Raw genomic sequence first — 13,436 nt, forward strand, 5'->3', positions numbered from 1 at the left:
TCCTGTATACAAATACCTTGGGAAAAAAAACCCTTAGTTTAATTATTTCCGTACTTATTTTGGCACTTTGCAATTTGTGTTTGTATTTGAAGGGAAAATGGCTAATGGCAAGCATCTGGTATTGATGCGAGAACATGGTTATACTTATACTAGACATTATTCTATTGCAGTTGATTTTTTGCGTAATAATTGTGATTTAAGTACATATTTGAAGGAAGCTTTTGCCATCAGGAGCATTATGCATACTGTATTATTAGCAGATAACTTTGTAAAATATATTTTAATCACATCAAGGTCTATTCATTTACATTTTATGGCATCTTTGGTAGAAGTTGGAGAAGCATCTCAAACAATGTTGCTTGTCAAAATTACAAAAGGAATGCAAATATGGTAAAAGATTTTGCACACTTCTCTTTGATTGAGGGTTATTTTGATTTTCGGTGATAGTGTAAAATGGGAGACATCAATTCAGCCATTATAGATCTCTTGATTTTTATTTTCATTGTCTTCTATGGAAATGAAAATCAGGAAAGATGTCAAACAGTTGGCTGAATCATTATTGATCAAAGTCAAAATTACCCCCATTATGTTAAGAATCAAAGATAAACTATTTCTTATTATAGCAAATAAATGCTAATATCCAAAGGCATATGTTGAAGGTTGTTGGCTAGCTTTCCCTGTCTGCACATCTTTACTGCCAAAATACTACCCTTCAGCTGTTTACTATTAATGAAATTTGTAGTTTGCTCATATTTGCTTTTGACATTGTTAATTCTGGTCATTGAGATCTTAGCAGTTTTAAAAAATATTTATCACTTGAACACTTAAGTTCAGCGGGCACTTACCATGCCTTGAATGCTAGCAACATTGTTAAAAGTTACAAGTGGCCTGCTTGCACTACAGCTGTAAGTCTGAATTTAGTACAATTTTTGAATTGACGTATGGTAAACCTTTAAGTACATCTGTTGCAGAATTATTTATATGCTGATAACTTAAAGTATAAACCTCTGTCATCTGACTTTAGCTTCTAAATGGGAGATTCACATTTCCATATTGAGAACATCAGGAAATCTGCATTTGTAACTAAAATGAGTATTTTAGCGCATGCCTTGGGCTGGTAATTTAATATTGGCAAGCACATGAACTGAATGAGGCAGCTGTAGATATAAGTCCTCTGACAACTTATTCAATCCTCACTTAAGCTGAATGCAATCTCAGAAGCTACAGTGTAAATGTACCATGACTGTCATTCTATGAAATTGCACCTTTACACTGGAAAACTACATTTATTTTGGATCAAGCATTTACCAAAGTACATCAAAACCCAACCCCATGAGCCACGGTTTTTCTTGGGGGCTGAAAGCCACAAATTTACACATCTGATTCAAATCAATTTTATCTACAAATGGATTTAATCAACCACTAGATTTGAATTTTTACATCATACGAACATCAGTATTTTTTTTAATGCTCTATACAATTTATCTTGGCATTTTAATACCATAAATAATCAAATATACATATGATATATTATCAATTACTATTTGAAGTTAAACGTTCATATGAATGCATTGCATGTAACAGATAATACACACTAAATAATAAGGCTGCTCAGGTCTTTGTGGGACCCACAGTTGAACTGCTGATTGGACATTGTAAGAGTGATTGATACCACTTGGGACAGCACTTGGAAAAGGTGATCACATATGAATTGTTGAGGATACAAGTGCAGCCGGGGTGGAAATTTTTCAAACTTTAACCTTTAAATTTACATTTTTGTATCACATTTTAATTTTCAGTGACTAAAAGGAACTGACTATCTTGTCATCTGTTCTCAATCTCCAGAGGTTTGATAGATAGAACTCAGTATGTGTATTTGAGTATGCATGTGCCTTGCTCTGCTCCAGTGATGTAAATGGAAACTATAACCACAGCTTCTTACTTCCATCGCTGTTGAAATGCACCCAATATTGCACCAGTTGCACTGGCCAGACTTCTGTTGCACTAATTAGATGCAGGTATTTAACATTTTCCAGTTGTTTTTATCATAATAGTCAAAATACCAAATAAATCGCAACATTTTTATTAAGCATCTAAATTTTTACATCGTGTTAAAATAAATCAGTAAAAAGATTAATCAACAGCTAACAGCTGAAAAAAATAGAAGATTTTAGAAGTGCAAATCCACATACTAGATGAATACAGCAATTAACTGTTTATTGATAGTTTTGAATAACTGCCCAAATACATTGTGTAAGCCTGTTAAGGCACCACACCCTGTTTATAAATCTCATTAGTGTGATACTCAGACTTTACATCAGAAAACGATCTTTGAATTCTAAATATTTTAGTTTACATCAGTTTTCCTCATATTTGTAATGATATTGCTTGAGCCAAGATAATTTTTAGTAAAATATATACAGTAATTCCATGTAATACAATACTGAATCTTCAATAGAGTATTGAAGCAAGGCATGAAATGCAAACCCTATGCAAAAAAAACTAATAATAAATTTGGAACCCTATAAATTACTATTATTATCAACTTATGAAACCTTAGTTCTATTCTATCAACTTAATACTTAAACAATATTCCCAAAGCATAAGTGAATTTATTTTACCACCATTCAAATTTATCTTAACTATTAAAATGCATCAATACATATTTAGTCCTTACCTTTCTGACTCCCGGATTTGCACGGCAGGGGATTGTGCTTGTTCAAACTGCTAATAGTTTGACCTTGTCTGTTCATTGTTGTGAGAGACTTGTTGTTGCTGCTGGTTGCTGCTGCTGCCCTTGCAGTGGGGCCAGGAATCCTGAAGGAAATAACATACTGTCTTGAGTGTAAATACGAAGCAGATTCGAGAGAATACCGCTCTGCACAAGAGCAATGAGACTATCTGGGTTTAACCAGAAATGGAAACAGCACTGGAATCAGCAGGGAGAAAAAAAAAGTTCAATTATGCTGATCCACATACTGAGACTAAAGTAAAGAAATTACCTCACCACTCTTTAGAAAGAAAGATGATATGTCTGCAGCATTATACAACTTCTGTTTTATTTTAGATTAAAAATTGCAGTTCGTGACTACTAGCTCAGCTGCCAGCTTAATACTAAATACCAAGGTGGGTATGTGTTGGGTGGGGATTGGCAAGTGCCCAAGCCAACTTTAATATTTACCACAAGCCATCCATTACTGAATCACAAATAGGGCATACACATTGCTGACTACAGTGTCTTAATCCTATGGTTGAACAGTAGCTGGAATAAATCAACAGAAATAATGGCACAAGGACTGAGATTAGGATTCAGAACCAGCAATTTTCTCTTCTGGTTGGTGACTAATCACTTTAGAGCAATGCATATTTTATATAAATATAGGAATGATTAGCCAATTAAAATTAAAATTACAGCTAATAATATTTCACATCTATTTACTAAAGCCCCAGGTTCAAATATATGATATCATTTACATCAAATTGCAAAAAAAACTCCTTTTGTGGTGGTGCACTCGTTCTTGATTTCCTCATATTACTGAGACTGATCTTATGTTCTCTCCCATTTTCTTCAACAGGCTCTTGGATCTATTTTTTCCAAGACACCTAATTCTGCTTCAAACTGGTAAAGATGGAACTGATTTGTAATATAGAAATAACTGATGCTGTGATACCTTACATTACAGCCATGTTTATGCAAACACAGCAAATCCTTGCATAGAAAGATTTTTCTTCTGCTTTGTGTGTTCTTTTCATATACAATACCTTTTGTCTGCTAAAATCTATTGATTCCTCCAGAGTGTGATCCTATTAGAGGTCCCAAGCTTCAATATAATCATTCATATAGTAACTTTCAAATGCACAAAAGGCATTGGTAATAGTATATTGAAGCTCTTTTGAAGGTTTTGTTCTTCCCATCTATATCCATTCTAATATGCTTCTGAACTGAAATGCAACCTGATAATTTCTTAGATGGAGAGCCCTTGCCTTTCCCCGCACCAAAATAACTTGCATTTATATAGCAGATTGCACATCCTCAAGATGACCCAAAATGATTCACAGCCAAAGAGGTAGGATTCTCAACGAATACTTTGCATCTGTTTTCACAAAGGAAAGGGGCAATGCAGATACTGCTATCGAGGAGGAGTGTGATATTCTGGATGAAATAAATATAGTGAGAGAGGAAGTATTAAGGGGTTTAGCAGCTTTGAAAGTAGATAAGTTCCCAGGCCTGGATGAAATACATGTCAGGCTGTTGAGCAAAGTAAAAGTCGAAATAGCAGAGGCCTTGATCATCATTTTCCAGTCCTCTTTGGATCTGGGTATGTTGCCGGAGGTTTGGAGGACTGCTAACGTAGTACCCTTGTTTAAGAAGAGAGAAAGGGATAGGCTGAGTAATTACAGGCCTGTCAGCCTAACCTCAGTGGTGGGAAAATTATTGGAAAAAATCCTGAAAGACAGGATAAATCTGCATTTGGAAAGGCAAGGATTAATTTGGGACAGTCAGCACGGATTTGTTAAGGGAAGATCGTGTTTGACTAACCTGATTGAATTTTTTGAGGAGGTAACCAGGAGGGTCGATGAGGGTAGTGCGTACGATGTAGTATATATGGACTTTAGTAAGACTTTTGATAAGGTCCCACATGGTAGACTGGTCATGAAGATTAAAGCCCATGGGATACAGGGAAAAGTGGCAAGTTGGATCCAAAATTGGCTTGGAGGTAGGAAGCAAAGGGTAATGATTGATGGATGTTTTTGTGACTGGAATGATGTTTCCAGTGGGGTTCGCAGGGCTCAGTACTGGGTCCCTTGCTTGTTGTGGTATATATCAACGATTTAGATTTGAATATAGGGAGTATGATTAAGAAGTTTGCAGACGACATTAAAATTGGCTGTGTGGTTGATAATGAAGAGGAAAGTCATGGGCTGCAGGAGGATAGCAATCTACTGGTCAGGTGGGCAGAACAGTGGCAAATTGGCTGCCATGTTTCCCTACACTTCAAAAGTATTTCATTGTGTCTGGAGGTTGTGAAATGCACTTATATAATTTATTTTTGTCTTTGATGTTGTCTTTCTTTATTTCTCATACAGTTCGTGCTGCTTCCGACATAAATTCCAATGTCCAACCAGAAAACAGAATAGGGCTGAAATTCAGCTGTCGTCTGTGGGGATTCCTTGCTATCTCATTGCGTGGTCTGGTTACTCCTGTTTGCCCCCAAAATTAGGGCATGCAAGACTAAAGTTGGCCCCTAAATAATGTTAAAAGCAATGTTTCTCCCTCTCAAATAATCTGTAACTGCAAAAACAAAATGCTTTAAAATGCCGAACTGTTTCTTGTAGAACAGGCAAGAAGATATACAAAGTCAACCTCTACAGCACACGTTGTGTACCTCAGCTTACATCAAGCAGAAAACACCCTTGTGATATATATTTGGAATGTGATACTGAACTTCAGGAGGGTAGAGAGAGAGAGTTACTGATCATGATCAGGAAGAGTGGCGTATGTCTAAGTGCAGGCTCTTACTGAACAGAAATTAAGTGTAACCAAGACTCTGACTTGATAGTGCCACCCACGATCGGCAGAGCAATAGCAGCTGAATAAGTCTCTTGTTCAGTGCACAAGAAGAATGCAAGCTGGGATGAAAACAGTTACAGTATGTGCCATCCATTTACCAATTCAGCAAATGCCATTGAGCAATATGCATCATCATCGGTTCAGACCTCAACCCTACAGAGTGAAACACAGCAGTAGCATCTCTCAGCAATGCTCTTATTGGTGGTCAGGCATTGAGGTCTGTACTCCATGACAACATAACTGGCAGTTTCAGCAAAAAATATGCAGATTTCCATGAATGAGGATTCATACACCTCATTGAGGTACACTTATAGGGGCCAAGTTTCCACAGGAGTTGCTCCTATTTTTTTGGCGCACCTAGTTTTTTTTTTGAGTATCTTAAAAATCGCAATTCCCCACATATAGTTTGCTCCAGTTTCAGTGAGTTAGTTCAGTTTCTTTTTAGTTCAGTTTTTTTTTCAAAAGAGGGCATTACCAGCCACTTAAGCCTGTTTTGGCCATTTAAGCAAGTTTAGACAGACAATAGTTACTCCAAACCAACGTAGGCCACGTACGTGTCCACTTTTGTACACTCAGAAAAACCTTGCAGACACTTTAGAAATCAGGCGCAGGTAGCCAGAGATAGTGGGGGGGGGGGGGAAGAGGGGGGAGGGGGGGCGGGGGGAAAGGGAAGTTAGAGGATTTTCCAAAGCACTAAACACCTTCACAACAACATTAAAGAAGCATAAGTATATTTAAAGCATTAAGCACGAAACAAAGCAATACATTTAAAGCACCAAGCACTAAACAAAGCACAAAAATAAGCATTCAATAACAAATAAAAAATACAAGGAAACCACCAAGACTTACAAAGCACTAAACAAAGCACAAAAAGTAATACGCAATTAATTAGCACATAAAAAATAGAAGGAACCCTGCACCTAAAGCACCAAGACCAAATTAATAAGCAATCAATCGATCACAAATAAAAAATAGAAATCCTGCCTTTATGTGAAGGGAAGGCAGTGGGCCGCCGAAGAGGGAGAGGGGCATGAGGAGGAGAGAGGAGGGGGGGGGAAGAGAAGCGGCGGGGGGGAAGAGAGGAGGGTGGGGAGAGAGGAGGTAGGGGAGAGAGAGAGGAGGGGGGAGAGAGGGGGGGCGGAGAGGAGGAGGGGGAGAGGAGGAGGGGTAGGAGGAAGAGGAGGGGGAGGGAAAAGGAAGAGGGAGATGAGGGAGGGAGAGGGGGGCAACATTAAACATACGAGCCTGCCCAGGTCCCATCTGTCATATATGTATACGCTGTACAAACTATGCTGGTACCACTAGAGGGTGCAACTGTGGGAGGCCCAGGCAGCAGCTGTATAAAAGGCTGGTCACCACATTGCTGCCTCACTCTGGGTTACAATAAAGAGACTAAGATCACAGCAGTTCAAGCACACCACTAGGCCTCGTGGAGTTATTCTACAGATAAGTAGAGACACATTAACTGGCGACGAGAACAGATCACGGACCTACACGCAGAGATGGCTGCCATTGGTAGTTTAGAAAAGTTTACAGAGGATGAAGCCTTTACTTGGGTTTCGCTGGCCAGGTATCGCTTCTACACACACCGCCGCACCGAGGGCCAGGATTTAGCGGAATATGTTGCAGACCGACAAAGATGCGCAGAACCATGCGAATTTGGCGAACTCCTCAACAATGTGTTGCAGGACGTTTTCGCGACAGGATGGGACATAAAGCGGACCATCACCTTAAGCCAGGCGTTCACGACCTCAACGATGAGATTCTCCCAGAATCAAAACTCACTGGCAAGTACTGTGCAGAAAATAACTGTTGATCAAAGAATTAGTCCGACTCAGAATCCGTTAAGGGGTGCAAATATGAATCGTTTAACATGCTGGCATTGCGGGGGTAACTATCGGGTCCATCTGTGTCGATTCAGGCACTATGTGTGCAAAGCCTGCAGCCAAAAGGGCCATCCACAACGAATGTGCAGAAGAACTGTGACTCAAAGCATGACAGAGGAGTTGGCAGGAGGTTTCCAATCCTGCAAGGATCATAAAGTACAAGCTAGAGAGGCAACTCAGCCCGAGGAAGCAGTGCACGGGGTGCACACCTTCACTAACAAAAGTCTCCCCATGATGATGAAAGTCAAGCCAAATGGCATTCCTGTTTCCATGGAGTTGGACACAGGGGCGAGTCAGTCACTTATGAGCCAGAAGGCATTTTAGCGGCTGTGGGGCAACAAAGAACAAAGACCCAAGCTGAGCCCGATTCAGACAAAGCTACGCACTTACACCAAGGAACTGATCCCAGTTATTGGCAGTGCGAACGTAAAGGTATCCTATGATGGAAGTATACACGAATTGCCACTGTGGGTTGTACCAGACGATGGGCCAATGCTGCTTGGCAGAAGCTGGATGGGGAAAATTTAGTGGAGCTGGGAAGACATCAAAGCACTATCTTCAGTGGACGATGCTTCCTGTGCTCAAGTGCTGAGCAAGTTCCCATCCCTATTTGAACCAGGCATCAACAAATTCACAGGTGCCAAAGTGCAGATCCACTTGGTCCCCGAGGCACGGCCTGTTCATCGGGCTCGAGCGGTCCCTTACACGATGAGGGAGAAAGTGAAGATTGAATTGGACAGACTTCAATGCGAGGGGATCATATCACCAGTCGAATTCAACGAGTGGGCCAGCCCGATTGTTCCGGTACTTAAGAGCGATGGCATGGTCAGAATCTGCGGCGACTACAAGGTAACGATTAACCGAGTTTCATTACAGGACCAGTATCTGCTACCCAAAGTCGCTGATCTCTTTGTGACATTAACAGGGGGAAAGGCATTCACCAAGCTGGATCTAACCTCCGCTTACATGACCCAGGAGCTGGCTGAGGCGTCGAAAAATTTAACTTGCATTAACACACACAGGGACTGTTTTTGTATCACAGGTGCCCATTCAGGATCTGTTCGGCTGCAGCCATCTTTCAAAAGAACATGGAGAGTCTGTTGAAATCGGTTCCACGCACCGTTGTATTTCAGGATGACATCCTAATCACTGGTTGCAACACCACCGAACACTTCACAACCTGCAGGAGGTTTTAAGTTGACTAAACAGAGTCGGACTCCGGTTGAAACGATCCAAGTGTGTCTTCCTGGCGCCAGAGGTAGAATTCTTATGGAGGAAGATTGCGGCAGACTGCATCAGGCCCACGGGCTCGAAGACAGAGGCCATCAAGAATGCACCCAGACAATGAAATGTAACGGAGCTGCGCTCGTTCCTGGGATTCCTCAGCTATTTCGGTAACTTTCTTCCAAGGTTGATAACCTTGCTCGAGTCATTGCACAAGTTGCTACGCAACGGAGATGACTGTGTTTGGGGTCAAAATCTAGAGGCCACCTTCAAAAAGGCCAGAAACTTGCTGTGTTCGAACAAACATCTAGTTTTAGCATGTGGTGCATCATCGTACGGTGTCGGGTGTGTTTTACAGTAAGCAAATGTAGCGGGCAAACTCCAACCGGTTGCATATGCGTCTAGAAGTCTATCCAAGGCCGAAAGAGCCTACAGTATGGTCAAGAAGGAGGCTTTGGCCTGTGTCTATGAGGTAAAAGAAATGTACCAGTATTTGTTCGGACTCAGGTTCGAGTTAGAAACCGACCACAAGCCCCTAATCGCACTGTTTTTGGAAAGCAAAGGCATAAACACCAATGCTTTGTCGCAAATCCAAAAATGGGCACTAACACTGTCGACCTATGATTATACGATCCGCCACAGGCCAGGCACTGAGAACTGTGCCGATACCCTCAGCCGGCTACCATTGCCCACCACCAGGGTGGAAATGGCACAGCCCGCAGACCAGGGCCTGGTCATGGATGTCTTCGATAGCAAAGGGTCACCTGTAACGACCCGCCAGATCTGGACCTGGACCAACCAGGACCCTGTGTTATCGCCTGTAAAAAGTTGCGTCCTCAATGGGGGCTAGTCAGCGGTCGCAAGAGAAATGCAAGACGAGATAAAGCCGTCTCACCGTCGTAAAGACAAAATGTCCATCCAATCGGATTGCCTCTTATGGGGCAACGGCGTCATCCTGCAAAAAAAGGCAGGGCAAACTTCATACGCGACCTACACAGTGCCCACCCAGGCATAGTCATGATGAAGGCTATCGCCAGGTCCCACATCTGGTGGCCTGGCATTGACTCAGACTTGGAGTCGTGCGTGCGCCAGTGTAACACTTCCTGGGAGCAATGCCCCCAGGAAGGTTCCACTTAGTCTGTGGTCCTGGCCCTCACAACCATGGTCCAGGATCCACGTAGATTATGCGAGCCCCTTTCTAGGAAAAATGTTCTTCGTTGTAGTGGACGCCTACTCTAAGTGGATCGAATATGTAATAATGGCATCCAGCACGTCCACCGCCACCACTGAAAGCCTCAGGGCCATGTTCGCTACCCATGGCTTGCCCGATGTTCTGGTCAGCGACAATGGTCCGTGTTTCACCAGCTCAGAATTCAATGAATTCATGACACACAATGGCATCAAGCATATCAGCTTTGCCCCATTCAAGCCCGCATCCAACAGCCAAGCGGAGCAGGTAGTCCAAACCATAAAGCAGAGCTTGAAACGCGTCACGGAAGGCTCCTTACAAATCCGCCTATCCCGGGTGATCAATTACAGGAAATGACCCCACTCGCTTACCCGCGTCCCCTCTGCGGAGTTACTGATCAAATGTGCACTCAAAACCAGGCTCTCCTTAGTCTACCTGACCTCAACGATCAAGTGGAAACCAGGCGTTATCGGCAAAACATGTACCATGATTGCGCAGCTGTATCATGCAACATCACTGTAAACGACCCGGTGTTTGTGCTCAATCATGGTCATGGCCCCAAATGGGTCGCTGGCACTGTTTTAGCCAAGGAGGGGAATAGAGTGTTTTTTGTCAAACTGCTCAACAGACAAACGTGTGGAAAGCATTTGGACCAGACCAAATTGCGATTTACAGGTAACCAGGAACTACAGGGAGAGGACCTTACCATCAGCGATCCACCTACACACACCCAATCAGCAACAGACCTAGCTGCCAACCATGAGGATGATCCCACATGTCCAACAGTCTAGTCAGACCAACAGCGCTGCAAGACAGCAGTAGCCCGATCAACTCACGCATGCCAGAAGTGACACTCAGACGATCAACCAGGAAGCGCAGAGTTCCGGATTGCCTCAGCCTGAACTAACTCGCATCAAAGACTTTGGGGGGGAATGTTATCATATATGTATATTCTGTACATACTATGCTGGTACCACTAGAGGGTGCAACTGTGGGAGGCCCAGGCAGCAGCTGTATAAAAGACTGGTCACCACATTGCTGCCTCACTCTGGGTTACAATAAAGAGATTAAGGTCACAGCAGTTCAAGCACACCACTAGACCTCGTGGAGTTATTCTACAGATAAGTAGAGACACATTACCATCCTACTCATGTCTTGTCCCCAATCTCTTTGCTTCCTGCTACCCCCGCTCCCCTGAACACCTCCAAGACAGTCCCAAGGAACACTCAATGGCCTCAGTCATCTTCCTTCTTGATGGTCACTTTTGCCAGCTCCTTCTCCCTTTCTTGTTTGGTTTTCTGTTCCCAGGATATCCTGTCTCCGATGACGGATATTGTCATCTGTTCCCTCGCAGATCGCGGCAGGGCTAGGGGCGGCGTGCTTCGGGCCCTTCCCATACAGCCTGCAGCAGACGCACACAGAATCTGGGGGCGAGGAGCTTCTGCACATGAGCGCACACTCTAGTGCGCATGTGCAGAGATCCCGGCATTGTTTTCAGCGTCGGGACCTGGCTCCGCCTCCCCGTTGGTTCTGCTGCGCTCCACCGAGTCCGAAGAAGGCCTGATGAGCGTGGAGAATACCACAGTAAGGATTAGGTGCGCTCTTTGTTCCAGAAAGTCGGCGGACTTAATGGAGGTGCGCCGTTCTAAGAGTCGGTGGAAACTTGGCCCCATACATACTTCCCAGGTCAGATGGCAAACCGAGGATTTGGCCTGCATCAACAAGATGTGTGCTGAAGCACGGGCACAGATCACAGGTTTTATATAAAATTCTAATTTATAATGGAATCCCATTGAACCAACGTCTGTTCTCTTATAATATCAACTTAATATGTTGATTAAACATGATAACATTTGATTCAGGAGATGCAAGTAATTCATCCACTGTGAAAGTGTACAGGTTACATTTATTTAAAAAAAGAGACTTGCATTTTTATAGCACCATTCATGATCTCAGCTCGTCCAAAAGTGCTTCACAGCCAATGAAATACTTTGGAAGTCTGGTCACTATTTTAACGTAGGAAAAGGGAAACAGGCTTGATATTGAAGGGTGATGGGCATCACACAAGGTAACGAGATGCTTTGTAATTTAGCCTGATTAGTTTTAGGATGTTTCGAGAGTGGAAACAGCTAGAATACCTTTCATGGCCCTGCATATAGAGGTACATGGAACAAGAAGCTGAGGAAGTCCAAGGAAACACTAAATTTGTGGTCAGAGGCTTCTTGCTGGGAAATGCTATGGATTGGCAAATAAAATGCCCGCGTACCTGGCGGTCCAGAAGGTACAAAGATTTGCGGTCCTGGGCCTCGCAGGGTACCTTGGGAAGAGGCCCACGTATTTCGGGGGTGCACGTGGATAGCAATGCCCCTGGGATAACATGGGCTGGCCCAACGATTTCGTATGTACGGAGTCCCCAAAAAAGTGTGAATGGGAAAAACCCCAAAATATAAGAACATAAGAATTAGGAACAGGAGTAGGCCATCTAGTCCCTCGAGCCTGCTCCGCCATTCAAAAAGATCATGGCTGATCTGGCCGTGGATTCAGCTCCACTTACCTGCCCGCTCCCCATACCCCTTAATTCCCTTATTGGTTACAAATTTATCTATCTGTGATTTGAATACATTCAATGAGCTAGCCTCAACTGCTTGCTTGGGCAGAGAATTCCACAGATTCACAACCCTCTGGGAGAAGAAATTCCTTCTCGACTCGGTCTTAAATTGGCTACCCCGTATTTTGAGGCTGTGGTCCTTAGTTCTAGTCTCCCCGACTAGTGGAAACAACCTCTCTGCCTCTATTTTGTCTATCCCTTTCATTATTTTAAATGTTTTAATAAGATCACCCCTCATCCTTCTGAACTCCAACGAGTAAATACCCAGTCTACTCAATCTATCATCATAAGGTAACCCCCTCATCTCCGGAATCAGCCTAGTGAATCGTCTCTGTTCCCCCTGCAAAGCTAGTATATCCTTCCTTAAGTAAGGTGACCAAAACTGCACGCAGTACTCCAGGTGCGGCCTCACCAATACCCTGTACAGTTGCAGCAGGACCTCCCTGATTTTGTACTCCATTCCTCTTGCAATGAAGGCCAACATTCCATTCGCCTTCCTGATTACCTACCGTACCTGCAAACTAACTTTTTGGGATTCATGCACAAGGACCCCCAGGTCCCTCTGCACCGCAGCATGTTGTAATTTCTCCCCATTCAAATAATATTCCCTTTTACTGTTTTTTTTTTCTCAAGGTGGATGACCTCACATTTTCCAACATTGTATTCCATCTGCCAAACCTTAGCCCATTCGCTTAACCTATCTAAATCTCTTTGCAGCCTCTCTGTGTCCTCTACACAACCCACTTCCCCACTAATCTTTGTGTCATCTGCAAATTTTGTTACACTACACTCTGTCCCCTCCTCCAGGTCATCTATGTATATTGTAAACAGTTGTGGTCCCAGCACCGATCCCTGTGGCACACCACTAACCACCGATTTCCAACCTGAAAAGGACCCATTCTGCTTTCTGTTAGCCAGCCAATTCTCTATCCATGCTAATACATTTCCGCTGACTCC

The 13,436-nt window shown here is 43.1% G+C and overlaps 1 protein-coding gene across 1 annotated transcript in view; it reads right to left on the minus strand.

Annotated features, from left to right (window-relative positions):
* Positions 1-13,436, minus strand: part of LOC139227842 (neuron navigator 1-like) — a 629,647-nt gene that overhangs the window by 602,436 nt on the left and 13,775 nt on the right. The window contains exon 2 of the mRNA XM_070858918.1: positions 2,678-2,817. Coding sequence (XP_070715019.1) covers positions 2,678-2,817 — 140 coding nt within the window. The remainder of the gene's footprint in view (positions 1-2,677; positions 2,818-13,436) is intronic.

The sequence above is a fragment of the Pristiophorus japonicus genome, chromosome 17 (assembly GCF_044704955.1).
Source record: "Pristiophorus japonicus isolate sPriJap1 chromosome 17, sPriJap1.hap1, whole genome shotgun sequence".
Classification (NCBI taxonomy): Eukaryota; Metazoa; Chordata; class Chondrichthyes; family Pristiophoridae; genus Pristiophorus; species Pristiophorus japonicus.